Source organism: Coregonus clupeaformis, chromosome 20, assembly GCF_020615455.1.
Source record: "Coregonus clupeaformis isolate EN_2021a chromosome 20, ASM2061545v1, whole genome shotgun sequence".
NCBI lineage: Eukaryota > Metazoa > Chordata > Actinopteri > Salmoniformes > Salmonidae > Coregonus > Coregonus clupeaformis.
In genome coordinates this window covers 60,028,262-60,049,886 of record NC_059211.1, presented here as the reverse complement: position 1 = coordinate 60,049,886, position 21,625 = coordinate 60,028,262, and the positions used below count along the sequence as shown (strand labels likewise).

The following is a 21,625-nucleotide window of genomic DNA, read 5'->3' as shown; positions in this document are numbered from 1 at the left end:
CATCAGCCATCACACACGTTCATCAAATAGCAACGGTCTATCATCATGACCCCAATGGATGTGCAGGTGCACCATGATGTGGACACCGTCTACTACCTGTAGTCTGGTTCAGGTAACAACACATTTCCAAAAACAAACTAGCCAGGCCCACTACTAGTAAAAGCATGAATGAAAGTTTGCACTGTAGGATAGAGCCTAGGCCAAGGATGGGCAACTTTGATGGGGGGGGGACCACAACAAAAATCTGAACTCATCATGAGGGGCCGCAGTGGCTCACGGGTCTGCATATCCACATCCATACTCACACATGCAGTCAGAGTATGGATGTGGGGGCCCTAAGCAACATTTCGTTTTTTGGGTGGGTGGGGGGAAATTGATCACCGGACCTACAAAAGAGCTGCCATTTGCCCATCCCTGGCCTAGGGTATAGCCTACAGTGCAAACTTTTATTCATGCTTTTGCTAGTAGTGGGCCTGGCTAGTTTGTTTTTGGAAAATATGTTGTTAAAAAAGGCTGAAGGGATATTCCGCCAAAATGTTGACAAACAAGAGTATTTTAAACCACCACCAGTTCAAGCTTAAAGATGACTATGCTGGCGTTATCAGGCTACCAGAAATACAATTGAATAACATTAAGCCTAAACCTTCATTTCTAATTGTAAAGAATAAGAAAGGCTTATAAAAATGACAGATGTGCCATACCGTGATTCAGTTCACACAGCCCCACTTCTTGGTCCAGAAAAGGCATCGAACTAAATTGTGCTGGCTGTATTATAGTCCAACGTCGCCCTCTAACGACAGTTGTCTTTCACTGCGTCCCCCTTCATAAAATATTTATCAACTTTATAACCATAAATCATTGCATTTCTTTATATTACTGTATTTAATCAGGCTTCCTTTGAGACATTGACCGTTGCTCTCATGACCAAAATGTTGCTTAATTAGTTGCACCAGCTGTGAGCAGTCTAGGCAGTCTAGGTATTTAGGACAATATATTGCACTTGACTGATATCTTGGGACCTTTTTACTTTACAAAGCATATGCCTTACAAAGTATTGTATTTCTGTCTTGTTTTGATAGCCTTGCACAATAAATCAAATACAAGCCCATTGTTTTGTTCATTGTAAATGTGCATATTAGGAATGTTAAAAACACAAATAAATATGTATGCAGATTTTCCCTGTATGTCATGAACACAGACAACACGGTCACAGCTTCCAACATACAAGTGAAGTACAGTAAAAACACACTGTCTCCACCAATAGCTGTGGTTGGTCCCTGTGCTTCCCCCTGTCCCCATCAGATGCATTGTTTCCTGTCTCATATGAGGAAGTGGCCTGATGAACGTTAGGCCTCTAGTTCCTCTTTCTGTCCAGTTAAAACCTTCTTCCATACTCTCCCCCTATTCATTCACAGAATACACGACTGGAGAAGACAGGTCTATATACACACAGTCAAACAGGTACGTTGGCCTTTAAGTCACAATAATGTTATTCAATGACAAATTACTGAGGCGTTTTAATTGTTATAATCCCTAAAATTGGTTCTCATGTGCAATAATTGTCTGTGATGAGTGATAACAATGCAGTAAATGAAGACCTATAGCCGACTGTATTGAAATGACTTGGTTTAGTTTGTAGAGAATCTAAATAAGTTAAAAGGACATAGTGTCCTCAGTTCAGATGGATGTCCAGTGTCTATAGTTGTCTCTGCCCCTAGACTTGGTCAAAGCTCCTCAGCAGTTGTTTAAGAGAATCCTGAGGCGTTTAGAACAAGTTCAGGGTCCTGGACTCTTTTTGACGACTATAATGCATCTTAAGTTAAAACATTTGCTATAAAATATGTGATGTGTTCTGTGAAGACAGATAAACAAGCTGGTTCAGACAATACACCAATTGTCTTAATATACTGCTTGCATGACATAGTTAGCAGGTGCCGTTTGACTCCGTGTTCTAGCCCATAGTGAACTGTGGTCTTTCTATTGTTAGCAATATACCGTAGTTGCTATTAATGCTATATCCTCAGACAAGCATAAGTGAAATTAGGAGGTGATATCACTTGTACACGTGGCAAAAAATATATAACTATACAAAATATACATCCTCACTTCTTTAACAGACTAGTTGCCTAATACATCCATGCACTTGCCTCATTGCCATACATTTAAGGTAGTACCACTTGCTTTCATAACGATGACATGGTGCACATGGAAAACACAGACAAGCTTCATTTGAATTTATAGAGGAACCCAGAACCAAGATGTTACACACGCAACCAAAACCACCGTCAACATTGAGAGAGACAACATTTCCATTGTGTCATTGAGTGTCCGGTAGACCAGAAAAGATGAGAAGTAGGCCTATTGAATAGGCAGGCAGAAAGAGGCAATAACTGACAGAGCTATTCAGCTTGACCCTTCAACATTATCTCGACAGGTGTAAGAGCATGTTGTATTTCATTCCACTGATGGTAAACACTTAGCTGGGAGACAAAGAGAAGCACACAATAGCTAGAAACAGAACAGGTAAACTCAATGCAGCTCTGCAGAACATAGAGCCAGTTCTTCACATTCAGACCGTTGTTTGCTCACGACAGACTTCAACAGAAAACAAGCTTCAAAAGGAACAAGAGAGAGGAAGAGATTATCGCTACACATGAAGATGTAAGAGCAGATCAAAGGCTTAGCCTTGTCTACTTCCGTGTGGTTAATGGGTTCAGTAAAGTCCTTCATATGCATATTCCCTGTTCTAATCTACGAGCAAATGGAAAACAAATCCCCATGAAAACAGAGTAGTCTTCTTTGAAAGCTGATAGACTGAGGTCCTCTGATTTGTCTATCAGTAATTTGCAAAGTGACAGATGAATTAACCCATTATGTTTTTCTGTGCAGAAAACAGAGACTGTGTAAGTGTCTATTCTCGTCTGTTTTCAGTTAGAGGTATCGGTATCTGTGACTAAAATAGGCATTGCCACTTGTTACAATACTGCGCTATAGTTCAATGGCTGCGAAGGGTTTTGGGCCATAGGCATGTAACTACAAGCTAATTCAGTAACCGTTCTGACTCAGTAACCTTTCAAAACAGAATAACCATGTACCTGTCTTGTTTAAATATTTGTCAGAGTACAATATTGGAGTTCAATGGATCACGAATACATATTAATCCAAAAGGCTTTATTAACCAAATGCTATCCTGTAGTGAACACTGAAAAGTTGCATACAATACACACTGTAGGATTCAATTCAATTAATCCAAGATATATCGGTGCTGTTCGTGCTTTCTGAGAGTCTATATGGGTGATGTTTATTTACCATGTACATAGTGTAGCAGAGTACAGTAAAGGACTAGTGGTATGCATGAACAGTAGACATTAAGAGACATTGAGAATGCAAGAAAAAAATAAACATAGGAAGTCAACTAGAATGAAAAGAAACAAGTGCCTATGTAACAGAGTTGAACATTCTTGGTCTCATTGTGTGTGTACACTGTATTTGTGCGTGTAGCTCAGTCATCTACTGTGATGTTACGGAACAGGTAAGCCATGGACTCTCCGTTGTGGATGCGTCGGATGGCCTCGGCCAGGATCATACTGACGTCCACTGTCTTGATCTTGGGACACTGGAGCTTCTGGACCTCATGAGGGACTGTATTGGTTACCACCACCTGGGGAGGGGCACAATGACGGTTACAGCAGGGACTATGTTTAAGAATGCCCTCTGAATTATTCAGCCCCCATTGGAAAACAGCAGTGTATTCTAAGGGTTTTTTGAGTATGCATTGCATATAACTGTATTTGGGTATCGGTTTGTGCACTTACCTTTTTAAGAAAGCATAGATTTGTTTGACTGATCCAGCAAATAGACATAATTCCAACCTTGAGCTGCTTCACATATCGGAGCAGCAGACTACTTACAATAATTGTCAGTTGTGTTGATGTTAGAAAAGACATCCATCTTGCGCTTAATAAAAACCTGTGAGTACGGCTTGTGTCCTTTGTCTTACCTCATCGATGGCGGACTCCTCTATGAGCCGTGGGGCCTCTGCTGAGAGCAGGCCGTGTGTCGCCATAATGTAGATCTTATAGGCCCCTCTCTCTTTCAGAATCTCAGCGGCCGCCACAAAGTCCTCCACGTCGTCTATGATGTCATCCTGAGAGAGGGAAACGACAAGAAAGGAAGGACTTAGAACAAAATAACAACAGTTATTAGAGTCTAACTAAATAAACCACTAGCGCTGTATCATACAATATGTCCAAATACATCTTACATGAGGACTTCCTCAGAACAGTGAGAGTGAAACTTCAATAGTTTATATAACACTTTAATCTTTCTTATTAGCAATAGCTTGGACAATGCAGTTTTTTGTCCCATAGGGGTTCAAGTTGAATAGAATTGAGAAAGACGATCAAATTCTTACAACAATGATAGCGATGCGGCCTCCCACATCTCCCACTACAGTTATAGGTGGTTTCTCCTTGGCCATCATTACTGAAAGAGAAAAAGAGAGAGGTTTATCATTACTTTCAAAACAGTGGTGCAGAGAAAAAAATACATTAAAGTTATTGGGAGAGGAGATTGAGTAAGAAGGGATCAAGTTCAACACCTGCAAAAATCATGCAAGACAGCTCTAACTCAATGTCCACAGACTGCCACAACCACTACAGTAGAATCCTGAAAAGTCAATATTTTGACAAAGTGACAACTAGGTTAAATTACCCCATTTAGGTCATTATAATTCTTGATTTGGTGTAAGTATAGGGCAGCTTCAGGCATATTGTGATGGTAGCAACACATGGCTCATGTGTATAGAGCTGTCTTCCTTCCCACAAATAAAACATCCGGTTTGGGATTTAGGGATCCACACAGCAACCCCATGCTAAATCATAACCAACTTCAAACCAGTTTCCTCATCGTCAGCCCAGAGGTGTCCAACCAGATGTCTGCATATTTAAAAACTCTCAGGGTTTAATCATGAGGCTCTACTTGGAACTCAGAGGTGTTGACATTAGCAACAAAATTATTTTGTTAAAATAAATAGATTTTTAAGGCTTGGGGGGAGGGGGTTGAGTTTTTAAATAAACTACAATCATACCGTTGCTGAATCAGCAAGATAGCACAAACAATTCTAAACTAGGAATTGATCAAGAAAAAGGATGCAGGGGAACCCAACCAAGCTTGTCATCATGCCTCATTCGGCCTCTGAGGTGCTTGCAATGTTTCCTTCATCTCCATTGGAGTTATAGAGACATACAGTTGAAGTCGGATGTTTACATACACCTTAGCCAAATACATTTAAACTCAGGTTTTCACAATTCCTGACATTTAATCCTAGGAAAAATTCCCTGTCTTAGGTCAGTTAGGATCACCACTTTATTTTAAGAATGTGAAATGTCAGAATAATAGTAGAGAGAATTATTTCTTTCAGCTTTTATTTATTTCATCACATTCCCAAGGGGTCAGAAGTTTACATACACTCAATTAATATTTTGGTAGCATTGCCTTTAAATTGTTTAACTTGGGTCAAATGTTTCGGGTAGCCTTCCACAAGCTTCCCACAATAAGTTGGGTGAATTTTGGCCCATTCCTCCTGACAGAGCTGGTGTAACTGAGTCAGGTTTGTAGGCCTCCTTGCTCGCACACGCTTTTTCAGTTCTGCCCACACATTTTCTATAGGATTGAGGTCAGGGCTTTGTGATGGCCACTCCAATACCTTGACTTTGTTGTCCTTAAGCCATTTTGCCACAACATTGTCCATTTGGAAGAGCCATTTGCAACCAAGCTTTAACTTCCTGACTGATGTCTGAGATGTTGCTTCAATATATCCACATAATTTTCCTCCCTCATGATGCCATCTATTTTGTGAAGTGCACCAGTCCCTCCTGCAGCAAAGCACCCCCACAGCATGATGCTGCCACCCCCGTGCTTCACGGTTGGGATGGTGTTCTTCGGCTTGCAAGCCACCCTCCAAACATAACGATGGTCATTATGGCCAAACAGTTCTATTTTTGTTTCATCAGACCAGAGGACATTTCTCCAAAAAGTATGATCTTTGTCTCCATGTGCAGTTGCAAACCGTAGTCTGGCTTTTTTATGGCGGTTTTGGAGCAGTGGCTTCTTCCTTGCTGAGCGGCCATTCAGGTTATGTCGATATAGGACTCGTTTTACTGATACTTTTGTACCTGTTTACTCCAGCATCTTCACAAGGTCCTTTGCTGTTATTCTGGGATTGATGTGCACTTTCCGCACCAAAATACGTTAATCTCTAGGAGACAGAACGCGTCTCCTTCCTGAGCGGTATGATGGCTGCGTGGTCCCATGGTGTTTATACTTGCGTACCATTGTTTGTACAGAAGAATGTGGTACCTTCAGGCATTTGGAAATTGCTCCCAAGGATGAACCAGACTTGTGGAGGTCTACAATCTTTTTTCTGAGGTCTTGGCTGATTTCTTTTGATTTTCCCATGATGTCAAGCAAAGAGGCATTGAGTTTGAAGGTAGGCCTTGAAATACATCCACAGGTACACCTCCAATTGACTCAAATGATGTCAATTAGCCTATCAGAAGCTTCTAAAGCAATGACATCATTTTCTGAAATCTTCCAAGCTGTTTAAAGGCACAGTCAACTTAGTGTATGTAAACTTCTGACCCACTGGAATTGTGATACAGTGAATTAATCTGTCTGTAAACAATTGTTGGAAAAATTACTTGTGTCATGCACAAAGTAGATGTCCTAACCGACTTGTAGTTGAAAAACGAGTTTTAATGACTCCAACCTAAGTGTATGTAAACTTCCGACTTCAACTGTAGTTAAATTTCCCAAACGGCATAACATTTATGGGGCAATGATTGGCCCCATAAAATTGATGCCCATCACCAACCTGGCAGTGGAATATAGTAGGTGCCCTCTGGTAAGGCATTTGCATTAGTAGCCATTTTGTTGGTTGCTTTAAAAGGGGTCAAAAGTCAGATAAATGCTACATTTGAGGATGAGAGGCATGTTGAAGGGAATGTTGACAAGCCACATGGTTTCAAACTGGTATTAATTGTAGTGCATCTCCAAAGTATACATGGGAAGAGCCATGTATTTTTCCATGTTGCTTGCATGAATGCATCCAGAAGATTCTTATTGCTATCGGCAGGGTTGAATGTGATGATTTTATTAGCATTTTGGAAATTCACAGTTAATTGTGTAATAGACAAAAGGCATGTAATGTCAAAAATGTATCAAGTGAGGAATCCCGTACAATGTAAGCTTGGGAATATATGAAAGACCTTGACACCAATTTGAGGTAAAGAAATCTGCTGTTTTATAGATATCTTGTATCAGTAATCATACCAAATTTGGTGACAGCCAACAGTATAAACCAGGGGTGTCTTCGGTCTTCACTGAGGTCCGGAGGGCAGCACAAAAATAAAAAATTGTCCTCTCATTTCCGATGCTCCCCGACTGAATAGCTTTCATTTCGATGACTGCTAGCAGGCTGAGTGAAAAGTGCCAAGACTATAACTGTAGGATTATTATCATTTTTACACATTCGATTTGGTTTTAGTCATTTCAATGTCGACAGATATCTTTTCCACTGATTTTTTATTTTTACTCAAACCCCCGCGTCTGTTTGACCCCCCCGTCTAAACACTTAACTGAGATTTTCAAAAGGGGAATTTAGAAATTCAGTCCTACTAGAAATGGAAAGTCCCTCAGTAGACATCAACATTACATGCAGGGAGGTATAAGGCGATCGCAGATAGTATTGCAGGATGGGGGTTAGAGGAAGAGAGAGTGGAGCGTGACGGTCGTACTTGGGAGCTCTATGCCTGGGAATGGAGCCTGGTGCCTCCCCGTGTCTTCAAAAGATAAATGGTATATGTTAACACTGTCATATACAGATAAATATAAAATAGACAGACAGACAGACAGACAAAGGCAGCATACTGACAGACAACTCCAGAACTTAAGACAGGCTTTCTGGTCCTATTTATCCAAGGAATACAATAAAATAAGGTTTAATATAATGATTTAAAGGTGTCACTTTGCTCCGTATCTGAATTTAGCTGCTGTTTAAAGGAGCGGAGAAATGGAGAGAAGTACGAGAGAAAATAAATAGTCACTGTATAAAAGGAGGGAAAAAAGAGGGTGAGAAGAAAAATCCAGAGGCTGTGTGGAGGAGAGGGGAATGAAGAGGAGGGTAGAGGGGATGCCTGTTATTGCCTGCAGTATTTCTCAGGCATCTGCAGTAGTGTCAGGCTCCTGAGAAGGAGTGCTTTGCTGCTGAACCAACACATACTACAGCCCTGACTGGCTGGACACTACAGTGGTACATGGTCAGCATGAGGACAATGTGTGGAGGTCCTCTTTGCTACTGGTGCCTTAGGGCATTCAGGGCAGGATATTTAATAATTAAATAACTTTCTCTGGGTTATGGGTTGTTATTTGGACAGATTACCACTTTTCCAGTCCATAAATGTAAAATACAGTGTTCTCTTTTCTGTAAATACTGTTCCATTAGATCTCTATAAAGCCTCACTTTGACCCAATGCCATGTTTTACAGTGTCTCTATAAATGGATAGGATCAGAGTCTGGGTGTACGTGCATTCACAAGTGAATGCATGCTACACGGGAGACTCATCCCAGTGCCGTCTACTCCCCATAAGCAGTGGGGGTTTAACCCTGCGGCTCAGGCTCATTAACTCTCCATGGATTCATCTGATAGAGTCAGGGCTCAACTCATCCTGTCCTGACACTAGTGGTAAACCAGCACTGTCTGCTGACTAGGCAGATTACTACATACATGAGGAGAGCAACACCTCAAATATGTTTGCTGAATATGCTTTGTAGTCTGTGGGTGATGGACAGGTTGAAGAGCAGTAACACTGATTTGTGTGTGTTAGGGTCAAAGGCAGGGGTATTTTCTAGTGGTTGTGTGTGTGTGTGTGTGTGTGTGTACACGCATATGCGTGTCAGGGGTATCTTACATGGCAGCTCCAGACCAGGGTGGCCAGAGGTGGTGCGTCCTGAAGACAGTGGAGGGGGAGAGTGTCTGCCGTCGGCCATGTCAGACTCTGAACACTGGGCCTCCCCATGCATCACCGCCAGGCCCAGCCGCAGCCTCTCAGCATAGGACTGAGCTCTGGAACAAACACACAGAAAAGGATTTAAATACATACAAGCAAACATAAATCACAATCACATCATTCACCATCTATCTTGCTGGAAAACTCCCAACCTTTATGTTACCTCTTGGCCGCCGAAGGGGACTTTGCAACGATAATGGCATTTCTGTAGTCTGGAATCTAGAAAGAGGGAGACAGTTTTTGGTAACAAATAAGCATTATCCAACATGATTTCACAGTTCAACACCACATTAAAACTAAACTCTAGTCAACAAACACATCTAGATAATGATTGAGATGATACAAGAGACTGAAGAGGATTCTGAGTAATGTAGTCTCACCTCCTCCTGGATGTACTGTAGCAGGAAGGGGGAGGCACGCAGGTTATCAACGGGGAAACTGAAGAAGCCCTGGATCTCCTTCTGGTGTAGGTCCATGGTGATGATGTGAGTTAGCCCTGTGACAACACCAGTGGGTCAAGCAACACCCTAGCTAGACCGGCTCGTGCGTATGTCCTTGCGGCCATGATAATTGTCCATCCCCACCAGACACGATCAAGACACGCAGGTTAAATACCAAAACCAACTGTTAATCAATTATATTAATTTTGGGGAAGGTCAAAACACACATGAAACGTTCATGGACATTTAGCTAGCTAGCTAGCTAGCTGTTGCTAGCTAGTTTGTCCTGGGAGATGAACATTGGGTTGTTATTTTTCCTGACATGCATATGGTCCTCTTTTTAGCTGGTTCTTTGTATAATTTATGTCCCGGAGTCATACAAAATTGTGTTTCTCTACTCTGATGATTAATCCACAGACAAAATGGGAAAACTAATTAATTAATTAGTTTTTAGTTAGTTATCTTTGCTTAGTCTCTCTTGTTCGTCGTTGAAGCACCCACGTGGGTTTGTATCCTCATGAAAACCAAACAAAGTTATATTTTAGCGTTCGGCAACGCAGACGCTCGTTGACACGCGAGCTATGTGGATGAAATTGAATAACATGCATGTGTACATTTATTTTGCAATACTCGCGCATGTAACATGGCCAGTCTAGTCAGGGTGTTAGCTTTTGCATGGTGATACATTAAGCGTTCCCCTACTAAAATACCATATATGACCGTTCGCTTTTCTGCTAGCTGTACGTGGTGACAGAGTTGATGGACTTGTTATGGTGTAACGTTACCCAACCTGGTGTCAGAGCATTTCGCATTATTATGTCCGTAAATCAAAGACACTCCATTTAGTATGATATGTTACATTTCGTATGGTATGTATTAATTTGTGGATGTCCATCACCCATTTCGTATGATATGTTATAAATTACAATTTCTATTATATGTTACGAATTTGCGAAATGTACGTGTTACGAATTTCCAAACAGTAGTATGTTACGAATTTTCAAGACGTATGATACGGTTAAGGTTAGCTAAAAGGGTTAAGGTTAGGGAAAGGGTTAGCTAACATGCTAGTAGTTGCAAATGAGCTAAAAGTAGTAAGTAGTTGAAAAGTTGCTAATTAGCTCACATGCTAAAGTTGTCCGGGATGAGATTCGAACTCGCAATCTTTGGGTTGTTAGATGTTCGTCTTATAAGCCCACCCACCCTACTTTAATTTTTGCCTTAAGTAATCATCTGTCTTATGTAACCATTCCATACGTAACATATTACGCTTTTTTTGAGTGTCCCGGATTTACATTTACTATGTTACGTCTAGTCTATGAGACCAGGCTGCGTTACCTCACAGTACATTTTTTGTTTGTTTTTTAAGCCTCATTCCTAGAGGTCTATACAAGGTTGGCATCTTGCCAACAATATGTCAATGCTAATAGCTACGCGTAGAACTCCTACCATTTGTGTACAACTTAACTTAGCAGTGTTTTAAACTACCTTTCTACAACATCGTAACCTACTATGCAAAAACATCATTCTTGGTATCACAACAATGAGAAAAATCACATGATGCATACAGTAACCATATAGTATCATACCAGCTTTAGCAAGCATGGAGGCCAGCAGCTTGCAGACAATGGAGCCCCTCTTCCTCATCTTGCACTGCTTGCTGTAAGGGAAGTAGGGGATGACCCCTATGATGTTCTTGGCACAGTTAGTCTTGAGGGCGTAGGCCATGACCAGCAGCTCCATGATGGCCGTGTTCACATCTCTGGGTAGGACAAAATTAATAGAGATAAGATAATGTAATAAGATAAAGTAGTTATTGTAGATATTTCAGTAAACTGACGGGGTATAACATTCAAGATGTCGGCGCATCTCAAGACCACATTAGCCCACAGAGCGTTCGCTCTGGGAGTTAACGCTCGTCTTTGTTGAAACACACTCACTACACATTTAAGTGAGTGAGTCTATGACGCTAGTCAGTATCCTACAATGTTAACTTACTTGACTACGTGCCCATTGTCCTGGCACTATCGCCGCATCGTAAGACAAGACGTTGGGCACCACCCTAATAGTCGTTCCCTAAACTCTGAAGTATAACCTTGAAAGCTTCAGGGCATTTCTAAATAATTAAGCCTCTCAAGATCGTATCGAAGAATGACTCCATTGTTGTATGGGAATCAGCCTGTTCATGCACACATGACTAAGTCGCTTGGATAAAAGCGTCTGCTAAATGGCATATTATTATTTATTATTAGAAGCAGAGGCAAACTTTGTTGGGGACTTGATGCACTTTTATTAACACTATAATTAGTAATCAAAGATAATGTCTTATTACTTAACTAATACAAAGAGTGCAATGAGGTAGTGCCAGAGTAGATTTGGCCTAGGCAGCCTCCTGAAACAGCAGAGCCAACAACAATCATAAAAGGGCAACTCTGAACCCCAATTTCACCCTTTGCCCAACCCCTTCAAATGTTCTAAAAATCAATTTCAGGCTAGAAGTTGTGGGTGGGGGGAATTACTCATAAATATTTGTTTTGGGGGTGGGTAAACATTTTAATACCTAATCCCAACACTTTTTCACTAAAGCATACTCTGATAATAAAATGATGTGCATTGTGAGCAAATACATCTCTGGACAGTTAGCTCACAGTGGTTAGTCACCAAGTGCCTGACATATATTGCCACTTGCAGGGTAAGTTGGAATCCACCTTGGGGTGCAATTTTTTATTTGTTTATGTGGACTCACATTTATTGCAGTACTGTGTTGGGAAGAACAATGCAATAATCACCTTAAAATTAAGATTAGGGGCTCAATTCAATCCAACCTGTACTGCATTATTTATGCAGTAGCTCTTTTTACAATTGTCAAATTAACTCACAGATTGGTCTTGGGTACCAGGGCCGGCCCGCTCATTAGGCAGGATTAGGCGCCCGCCTATGGTGGCAGATTGACTAGGGTAGGGCGGCATTTTCTGAGCTAAACTGACCAAGACTCAGCTCCAACACACACATGAAACCTCATATAATTAATTCTGCCCAAAAACAATGACAATTTCTCTCAACCTGTGGTCAATGGGCTTTTAAGGTGAGCGCTGATGCTGACCTATGATAAGCAGTGCCCACTGTCACATTCCCAGTACGCCTCTCCAGGGTGCTGATGGAGAGACGCATCGCTGTGGCGTTCCACCAACATTCCATCAAAATGTTTTACATAAATCATGTAGCAGATATAGCACATGGTAGAAAGAGTATGTGGCCTTTTCTGTAACCTACAGGCTGGAGATAAAATGTATGACAATATAATGAGACTGACACTTTTTACATCATGCAGGTTTCTCCGATTTTGTTGTTGTTATTCTGTCTCTCACAGTTCAAATAAACCTACCATAAAAATTATTGACTGATTATGTCTTTGTCAGTGGGCAAACGTACAAAATCAGCAGGGTATCAAATACTTTTTTCCCACACCGTATACACAAATACATATATTTATCTTCTAAGACTTTAATTCGGGAGATGGTAACTCGTTAAACAACTTCTTCCGTGGTGCCCCAAATTCCTAATGAGTTAATTGTTACATTATTAATTTAATAGAGTAACAATTAAACATAGTTAATTGATTTGATAAATAACAGTCACAACAAAATATTGGCACACTCCACTTACCAAGACCATTGCCAAATAAGGCGTGCTGTCACCTGCTTTTATAGTGAGCCTTGAGGTGGTACCACCCAGCACATCTAGAAGGGAGTGTATTTCATACCGAACCCCTCCCTTGAGATGGCTAAGAGGCACCTTCTCAAGGTGCCTTCTTGACATTACGATTTCAATGGTAGAGTTGAACCGCGAGGGGCAAAAAGAGCTAGATTTCCTACTAAAATACCTAAATATATCACTTTTGCAACGAACTGTCAAAATTAAGACCAGAATTGATGAGTTTCACTATAAATAAGCCTATTAAAATCTGGTTTTCAATTAGAAATAAATAAAAAGTTCAGGAAAGTTACTCTTTACAGCCAACACAAAGGTCAGTGCCCCCTTGCTGGCTGTTCATATTGCAATCTCACTTTACCAGGCAACTCCTGCCAACCAATGAATGACATAACCACTGGATGAAAAGATGTAAAGTGGCGGACAGACACACAATGTCTGCCTAATTTCACAAGGGAATACTTTTACTTTCCTCTCATCTAGTTCTAATGAAGGTTGATGGATTTGGTTCTGTGGTGACACTGCATATCCAACCAACTAGAATATACACACACTCAATTCAGACGGTATAAAACACATGACACCCGGATCCGCTCACCTTGGAATGGTCTGAATGATAAAGATGTCTTGACCACGAACAGACTCTTTCACATCCACCCTGGTTTCTGTAAATAAAAAAAGCAGCAAATCAGTTCCAGGAGCAAGTAACCCCACAAAAAATGTCTGCAGCATTGAAGGTCCCCAAGAACAGTGGCCTCCATCATTCTTAAATAGAAGAAGTTTGGAATCACCAAGACTCTTCCTAGAACTGGCCGCCCAGCCAAACTGAGCAATCGGGGGAGAAGGGCCTTGGTCAGGGAGGTGACCAGGAACCCGATGGTGCTGACAGAGCTCCAGAGTTCCTCTGTGGAGATGGTTGTCCTTCTGAAAGATTCTCCTCATCTCTGCAGCACTAAACCAATCAGGCCTTTATGGTAGAGTGGCCATACGGAAGCCACTCCTCAGTAAAAAGGCACGTTGACAGCCCGCTTGGAGTTTGCCAAACGGCACCTAAAGACTCTCAGACTATGAGAAACAAGATTCTCTGCTCTGATGAAACCAAGATTGAACTCTTTGGCCTGAATGCCAAGCGTCAGATCTGGAGGAAACCTGGCACCATCCCTACGGTGAAGCATGGTGGTGGCAGCATCATGCTGTGGGGATGTTTTTCAGCGGCAGGGACTGGGAGACTAGTCAGGATCGAAGGAAGGATGACAGAGAGATCCTTAATGAAAACCTTCTCCAGAGCGCTCAGGACCAAAGGACAACGTCCCTAAGCACACATCCAAGACAACGCAGGAGTGGCTTTGGGACAAGTCTCTGAATGTCCTTGAGTGGCCCAGCCAGAGCCCAGACTTGAACCCGATCGAACATCTCTGGAGAGACCTGAAAATAGCTGTGCAGCGACGCTCCCCATCCAACCTGACAGAGCCTGAGAGGATCTGCAGAGAAAAATGGGAGAAACTCCCCAAATACAGGTGTGCCAACCTTGTAGAGTCATGCCCAATAAGACTTGAGGCTGTAATCACTGCCAAAGGTGCTTCAACAAAGTACTGAGTAAAGGGTCTGAATACTTATGTAAATGTCATATTTCGGTTTTAGTTTTTTTTATAAATTTGCAAAAATGTCTAAAAACCTGTTTTTGCTTTGTCATTATGGGGTATTGTGTGTACATTGATGATGAAAAAACAAACAATGTAATCAATTTTAGAATAAGGCTGTAACGTAACAAAATGTGGAAAAAGTCAAGGGGTTTGAATACCTTCCGAATGCACTGTATACCAGGGATATTCAACCAGAGCCTGCTGGTTTTCTGTTCTACCTGATCATTAATTGCACAAACCTGGTGTCCCAGGTCTAAATCAGTTCTTGATTAAAAGGGGAACAATGAAAAGATGCAGTGGAACTGGCTTCGAGGTCCAGAGTTGAGTTTGAGGGATCTATACTATAGTGCTATAGTAGGCCTATAGATTATATATACACTTAGTGTACAAAACATTAAATAACATCTGCTCTTTCCATGACAGACTGACCAAATGAAAGCTATGATCGCTTATTGATGTCACTTGTTAAATCCACTTCAAATCAGGGTAGATGAAGGGGAGACGACAGGTTAAAGAAGGATTTTTAAGCATTGAGATAATTGAGACATGGATTGTGTATGTGTGCCATTCAGAGGGTGACAAAATATTTAAGTGACTTTGAACAGGGTATGGTAGTGGTACCAGGTGCACCGGTTTGAGTGTGTCAAGAACTGCAACACTGCTGGGGTTTTCATGCTCAACAGTTTCCTGTGTGTATCAAGAATGGTCCACCACCCAAAGGACATCCAGCCAACTTGACACAACTGTGGGAAACATTGGAGTCAACGTGGGCCAGCATCCCTGTGGAACGCTTTCGACACCTTGTAGAGTCCATGCCCGACGAATTGAGGCTGTTCTGAGGGCAAAAATGGGGGGGTGCAACTCAATGTGACTAGTTTCAGGAAAACTCCTGTCGCGCGTCACTACTCCACAGGAGAGGTATTTGAACGTAAACATATTTTTTTTGTTTTTTGGCAGAAATTCCTTCTGGAAATTTCAGAACTTTCAAGTGCCTTAATAACAAACGTGTATGCCATCTGTAAATACGAATAAAATGGTTAAATTACGAGCCTAGTTGGTTTAGCCACGGAAAAAGACAGGAACCTCTCCGCTAGCCATGATTGGCTGAGATAATGGATGGGCTGGACATGAGTTTGGATTGGTCTGCCATGTAGCACACTTATTTCTATAGCATGAGCTGCTCAGTATGTGTAGGTAATCCTTTCGAACACAGCTTTTTCGAAAGATATCACAAAGAACTGCAAAAGTGTTGCTAATGCTCTCTCCACTTTCTGGAGGACAGAGTTTTGAAATCTGTGGAATGCCCGGTGGAAGCAGAGTATGATAGCTAAGGAGATGGAGAAAATTCTGGCGTTTGATTGCAAATATGCGGAGGGAGTCAAAAAGAGAACACACAGAAGGCTATTGTATAAAACACCTGTCTCCGGGTTACATCTTCAAACTAAGGGCAACCATGGCATCCGTGACAGAGGGAGAAGCGTTCATCCATGTATACGGGTAAGACAGTCTAGCTAGCCCACATTTTCAGATATTTACAGTTTAAAATTTTGGCAGAAAGTCGATTTCATTGCAAGTTAAATCGTACTGTTAGCTAGCTAGCTAACGTTAGCTGGCTGGCTGGCTGGCTAGCTAACATTACGTGTATGATCTGTGTAGTAATATTATTTGTATCTCAGAGCCATTTGCATTGCTAGCTATAGCCTAATGTTAGCTAGCTAAGTAACATTGAACCTAGTTGGTTAGCTTTAGCTACCTGTAGCTTCATAAAGGATAGTAACGTTATGAGTTGGGATTATGGTTCATTGTTTAGCTATCTAGCTACTTCTAAACAAAAGACTCCACTGTGCAAGTAACCTTTTCACTGTACCGTTTACACCTTCTGTATCCTATGCATGTGACCTGCACCAAAGTCAAATTAAGATATAACGTTAGGCCAATGAGACAGTGTCCAAGTTCTAAAATTATTTTATTCAGTCACAATCACAACCATAAGCTATTTTCTGTAATTAGCTCACCATTAACTTGGAAATAATGATCTTGTTGTGAGTTTATTTTCCTGTAATAATGAATACAAATTAGCTAACGTTAAGACATTGTCAGCTATATGATATGGTCATTATTTTTAACTGGCTAGTCAGCTAACAAGCTAGAAACTAACCAAAACATTGTTTAGAAAGTTGCTTTTTGTTGCCTGGTTTGCTAAACGGATAGGTTTATTGGTGTTAAAATACACCAATTATGCTATTTTGGACCACCAGGCTGCTGATGTCATACAGCCTTTCGTTTTTGTGTTTATACTTTTTCATAACGAAAACGACAAGTTTGATGTCGGAGGACAATAGAATGTTCATGATGTCACTGCGACAACTGTATACAGACATGTCAATAGACGTAGTATAAACCTTTAGTCTTGAAATCTTTGGTTGTTTAGTACACTACTGTAGTCACTCGGTTTAGCACAGGGCCTCACATGGCTTAAGAGGGTGTGAATGATCCTGAATGGGTGTAGACAAAGAAGAGCTCTCCAATAGGTGTAGGGGATGTAGCTCAGTTGGTAGAGCATGGCGTTTGCAACGCCAGGGTTGTGGGTTCGATAAAATAATGTATGTGCTAACTGTAAGTCGCTCTGGATAAGAGCGTCTGCTAAATGACTAAAATGTAAATGTAAAATGTATCAAAACGTTCAACAGCCATTTTCTCAAAAGTGGGGTTACAAGTTTATCAACTTTCAATGCAGAAATACTTTCCCATTATTCCTCAACTGTAGTGTATGATATACCATTTTCTAGCTCTGAGTCTCTACTTTTATACAATGTAAAAAACACAATTTCACATTTTGCCACGTAAGACCGAATCAAGCCGGTCGTTCACATATTAGGAAGGTGTACCTATTTTTTTGTACATTCAGTGTATACTGTATGACGTTGAAAGGGATAACCTGGCATCTCACCTCTGTTGGACTCTTGGTAAACAACTGACTTTCCCAACTCTACGCCAAGCCGTCTGCAAGGAGAGAAGGAAGGTGTTAAAGTAAATAAACACACACACAACTAATCGTCCACACACAGAAGGAATGCCCGCCTTGTGAGTAACTGGCACAACTGTCATTCATTATTATTAATAATCCATTATTATTATTAATAATAAATAATCATTCTTATTAATATTATTGTTATTCATTATTATTAAATTATTATTGTGTGGGTGCTTATATTTGTCCTGTTTCACATATGTGAAAGTGTGTATTATGCACGTGTGAATTGGAAATGTGTTTTTTGCATATTCAAACTCACTCTGAGACACCCACAGAGAGTGGGGTCACACCCAGGGTCTGCCATTATCAAAGACGACCCTGTAACATTTAAGGCTAAGCGCCTTGCTCATGGGCACATTGGCAGATTTTTCACCTTTTTCGGCATAGGGATTCGAATCAGCGACATTTGTTACTGGCCCAACACTAACCACTAGGCTACTTAACTAGTCCACTCTCGTTTGTCAAATGCCCTGACCGTCCAAAAACAGTGAGTGAGAATAGTGAGAATGGCAAAGTGAGTGGTTTATGACATGGCTACTCCCCATCTGCTAATGTGAAAACACTGATAACATGCTACTATGGATACTCAACTCAACTCAAGTGCTTTAGGCCCTATTCCCACTACGAGAGATGGAGAGTCTGAGGAGCAGAGTGGCGAAAGAGATTTCTACTTTTCAATTCACATTACATCCTTGCCTTACCTTACATTGTGGCTGGCAAAGCGACATTCTTGGTCCGCAGCTCAAATTGACCGTAAATATCATATTAAAACATATTACAAAATGGAATAATGAAACCATCCATATTTATATTGTTATTATTGATATAGTCAAAGACTAAATTAATTGCAATACACTGGTCCCAAATACACTACATGACCAAAAGTATGTGGACACATGCTCGTCAAACATCTCATTCCAACATCATGGGCATTAATATGAGGTTGGTACCCCCCTTTGCTGCTATAACAGCCTCCACTCTTCTGGGAAGGCTTTCCACTAGATGTTGGAACATTCTTACAGGGACTTGTTTCCATTCAGCCAAAATAGCATTATTGAGGTCGGGCACGGATGTTGGGCGATTAGGCCTGGCTTGCAGTCGGCGTTCCAATTCATCCCAAAGGTGTTTGGTGGGGTTGAGGTCAGGGCTCTGTGCAGGCCAGTCAAGTTCTTCCACACAGATCTTGACAAACCATTTCTGTATGGACCTTGGTTTGTGCACGGGGGCATTGTCATGCTGAAACAGGAAAGGGTCTTCCCAAAACTGTTGCCACAAAGTTGGAAGCACAAACCCAGATTTGTCCGTCAGACTGCCAGATGGTGAAGCGTTTCCACTCCAGAGAACGCGTTTCCACTGCTCTAGAGTCCAATGGCGGCGAGCTTTATACCACCCCAGCCGACGCTTGGCATTGCGCATGGTGATCTTAAGCTTGTGTGCGGCTGCTCGGCCATGGAAACCCATTTCATGAAACTCCCGACTAACAGTTATTGTGTTGGCGTTGCTTCCAGAGGTAGTTGGAACTCGGTAGCGAATGTTGCAACCGAGGACAGGCAATTTTTGCGTGCTATGCGCTTCAGCACTAGGCGGTCCTGTTCTGTGAGCTTGTGTAGCCTACCACTTCGCGGCTGAGCCGTTGTTGCTCCTAGATGTTTCCACTTCACAATAACAGTTGACCGGGGCAGCTCTAGCAGGGCAGAAATTTGCCGAACTGACTTGTTGGAAAGGTCCTATGACGGTGCCACGTTGAAAGTCACTGAGCTCTTCATTAAGGTCATTCTACTGACAATGTTTGTCTATGGAGATTGCATGGCTGTCTGCTTGATTTTATACACTTGTCAGCAATGGGTGTGGCTGTGCATGGCTGTCTGTTTGACTTTATACACCTGTCAGCAATGGGTGTGGCTGAAATAACCGAATCCACTAATTTGAAGGGGTGTCCACATACTTTTGTATATATTAGCATAACTAGGCTACACAGAACCACACGGTCCCATTGTAAAATTAGGCTTTTCTTCCCATTTTAAAACCTGTCCAAGTGCAACATGCCTAGCTCTGCCCACTGTGGCGTGGCTTACGGAGCGCTCTTTGAAATAAGTGCTCGTATAGTTGTATTCCAATATATTCTCACCACACCGGTGCAAAATTTGTATCTTCCTATAGCAGATCACTGAGACTGCATTTTACATTGATAAACCATGCCGTGGGCCTTCTAAAACTACTCACCATTTGATTACACTTTTCTCAGTCATGTTACCTCATTGACTAGCTAGCTAACAATGTAACTTTACCAGTATATCCAAACATTTTGGGACAAAGAAAGAAAAGGGATAGCTTCTTCAAGAGATCAATGATCATAGCAATGAATGAATGACAGATCTCTTGTACCTGACATTTTTACAGAGACAGTGTACAATTTTCAATGTAATGCATAACTAGAACAATTGTGCTTTTACACAATGTAGAAACCTAATATTCCACAAATTACCTTGTAATTTCAATGACAGGTATTCGTATCAACCTTTTATAATAAACAAATGTCTTTACAGTGTTACATATTAATTTCTAGGGCACAACATGTGCTTCAAAAGTACCTAGAATTCATGTAGGCCCAATAAGCTCTCTCAATCAATTAAAACAAATATTATTGTCTGGTGCTCTTAAATTTAATGTGGTGCTCCTAACTTTTCGTAGTGCTCCTAACTGAAAAATGTTAATTTAGAGCACTGCTGACCAGGCCTCAAATTTCCCAGCGGCATCGACGGCCCTTGTGTGGCCATAATGCCCCCTAAAAAAATCCATGCCTTGTGGCCAAAGTGCTCCTTATTGAATTCCCGAGGTGCATATCGAAGATGTTAGAAGAACTGTACACATTTACTCATCTTGTTGACTGACGAAAAGTAACGAACAGCAAAAGCACTAACCTATGTCAATCTACTATCCCCACATTACAAAAGTTGACCTATTCTATTGGACAACTTGGTAGTTCTGTGCGAGAAAGAAATATTCCAAACAGACTCTGCGACAGTTGTGGGACGACGGATCCCAAATTAATACAAACACTGTACGTAAAAAAATAAAAACGTTTAAAAGAAATTAGTCTGTTTAGCACAACATTTAGCTTAAAATGTTGATACACTATTAGGCTATTTCTTGACATTATAAGCGCAGCAATGCGCACAGGAAAGTATGCAATAAGTGTGAATGTTTCAAAAATGCAATTAGCTGGAAAACACTGCTCTCCAAAGCGCACATCATGGGTTGTTAATATGACTAGGATTGTGTCTTTGGCTGCTGGACTACAAAAGAATGTTGACAACATGAGAAATACTGGTTTCCATGGCATATGAGGAAGTGTTTATGAACGAATCCCCTTAACATTCCTTTGGTCGGAAAGCGGTAAGACATGCCTCATAAAATGACAATTATGTTTATGGTTAAATAGTTAAAAAATTCACTGCCTCCGCTCAGATTATTATATTTGTCGAACATGACTGTAGTTTAGCCTATATATGTGACCCATTTTCGGAAGCTAGGTGTATGTCGCATGTCACTACTTCACAGGAGAGGCATTTCTTTTTCTTTTTTATCAAAATGAGTTTTGGGGCAGAAATGCTTTCTTGAACCTGTGAACTTCCATGTGCCTTAATAAAAAATGTGTATGCCATCTTTAAATACAAATACAATTGTTAAATTATGAGCCTAGTTGGTTTAGCCACGGAAAAAGACAG

The 21,625-nt window shown here is 41.2% G+C and overlaps 1 protein-coding gene and 1 pseudogene across 4 annotated transcripts; one reads left to right on the top strand and one right to left on the bottom strand.

Moving 5' to 3' along the window:
- Nucleotides 1–3,156: 3,156 nt before the first annotated feature.
- Nucleotides 3,157–18,755, bottom strand: LOC121534015 (phosphoribosyl pyrophosphate synthase-associated protein 1). Of its 4 annotated transcripts, XM_045205602.1 has the most exons (10): nt 18,599–18,755; nt 17,814–17,866; nt 11,099–11,271; nt 9,450–9,565; nt 9,233–9,288; nt 8,971–9,125; nt 7,797–7,841; nt 4,415–4,485; nt 4,001–4,147; nt 3,157–3,661 (listed from the first exon to the last, which is right to left on the bottom strand). In XM_045205602.1, the coding sequence occupies exons 1-10, from the start codon at nt 18,695–18,697 to the stop codon at nt 3,503–3,505; spliced, it is 1,074 nt and encodes a 357-aa protein (XP_045061537.1). In that variant the 5' UTR covers nt 18,698–18,755; the 3' UTR covers nt 3,157–3,502. The 4 variants fall into 4 exon arrangements, with proteins under 4 accessions (XP_045061537.1, XP_045061536.1, XP_045061539.1 ...); XM_045205601.1 differs by lacking the exon at nt 18,599–18,755 and having other exon boundaries at nt 17,814–17,982; XM_045205604.1 differs by lacking the exons at nt 7,797–7,841; nt 18,599–18,755 and adding an exon at nt 13,819–13,885 and having other exon boundaries at nt 17,814–17,887.
- A 1,184-nt stretch (nt 18,756–19,939) lies between these two features.
- Nucleotides 19,940–21,625, top strand: part of LOC123481041 — a 16,862-nt pseudogene continuing 15,176 nt past the window's right edge.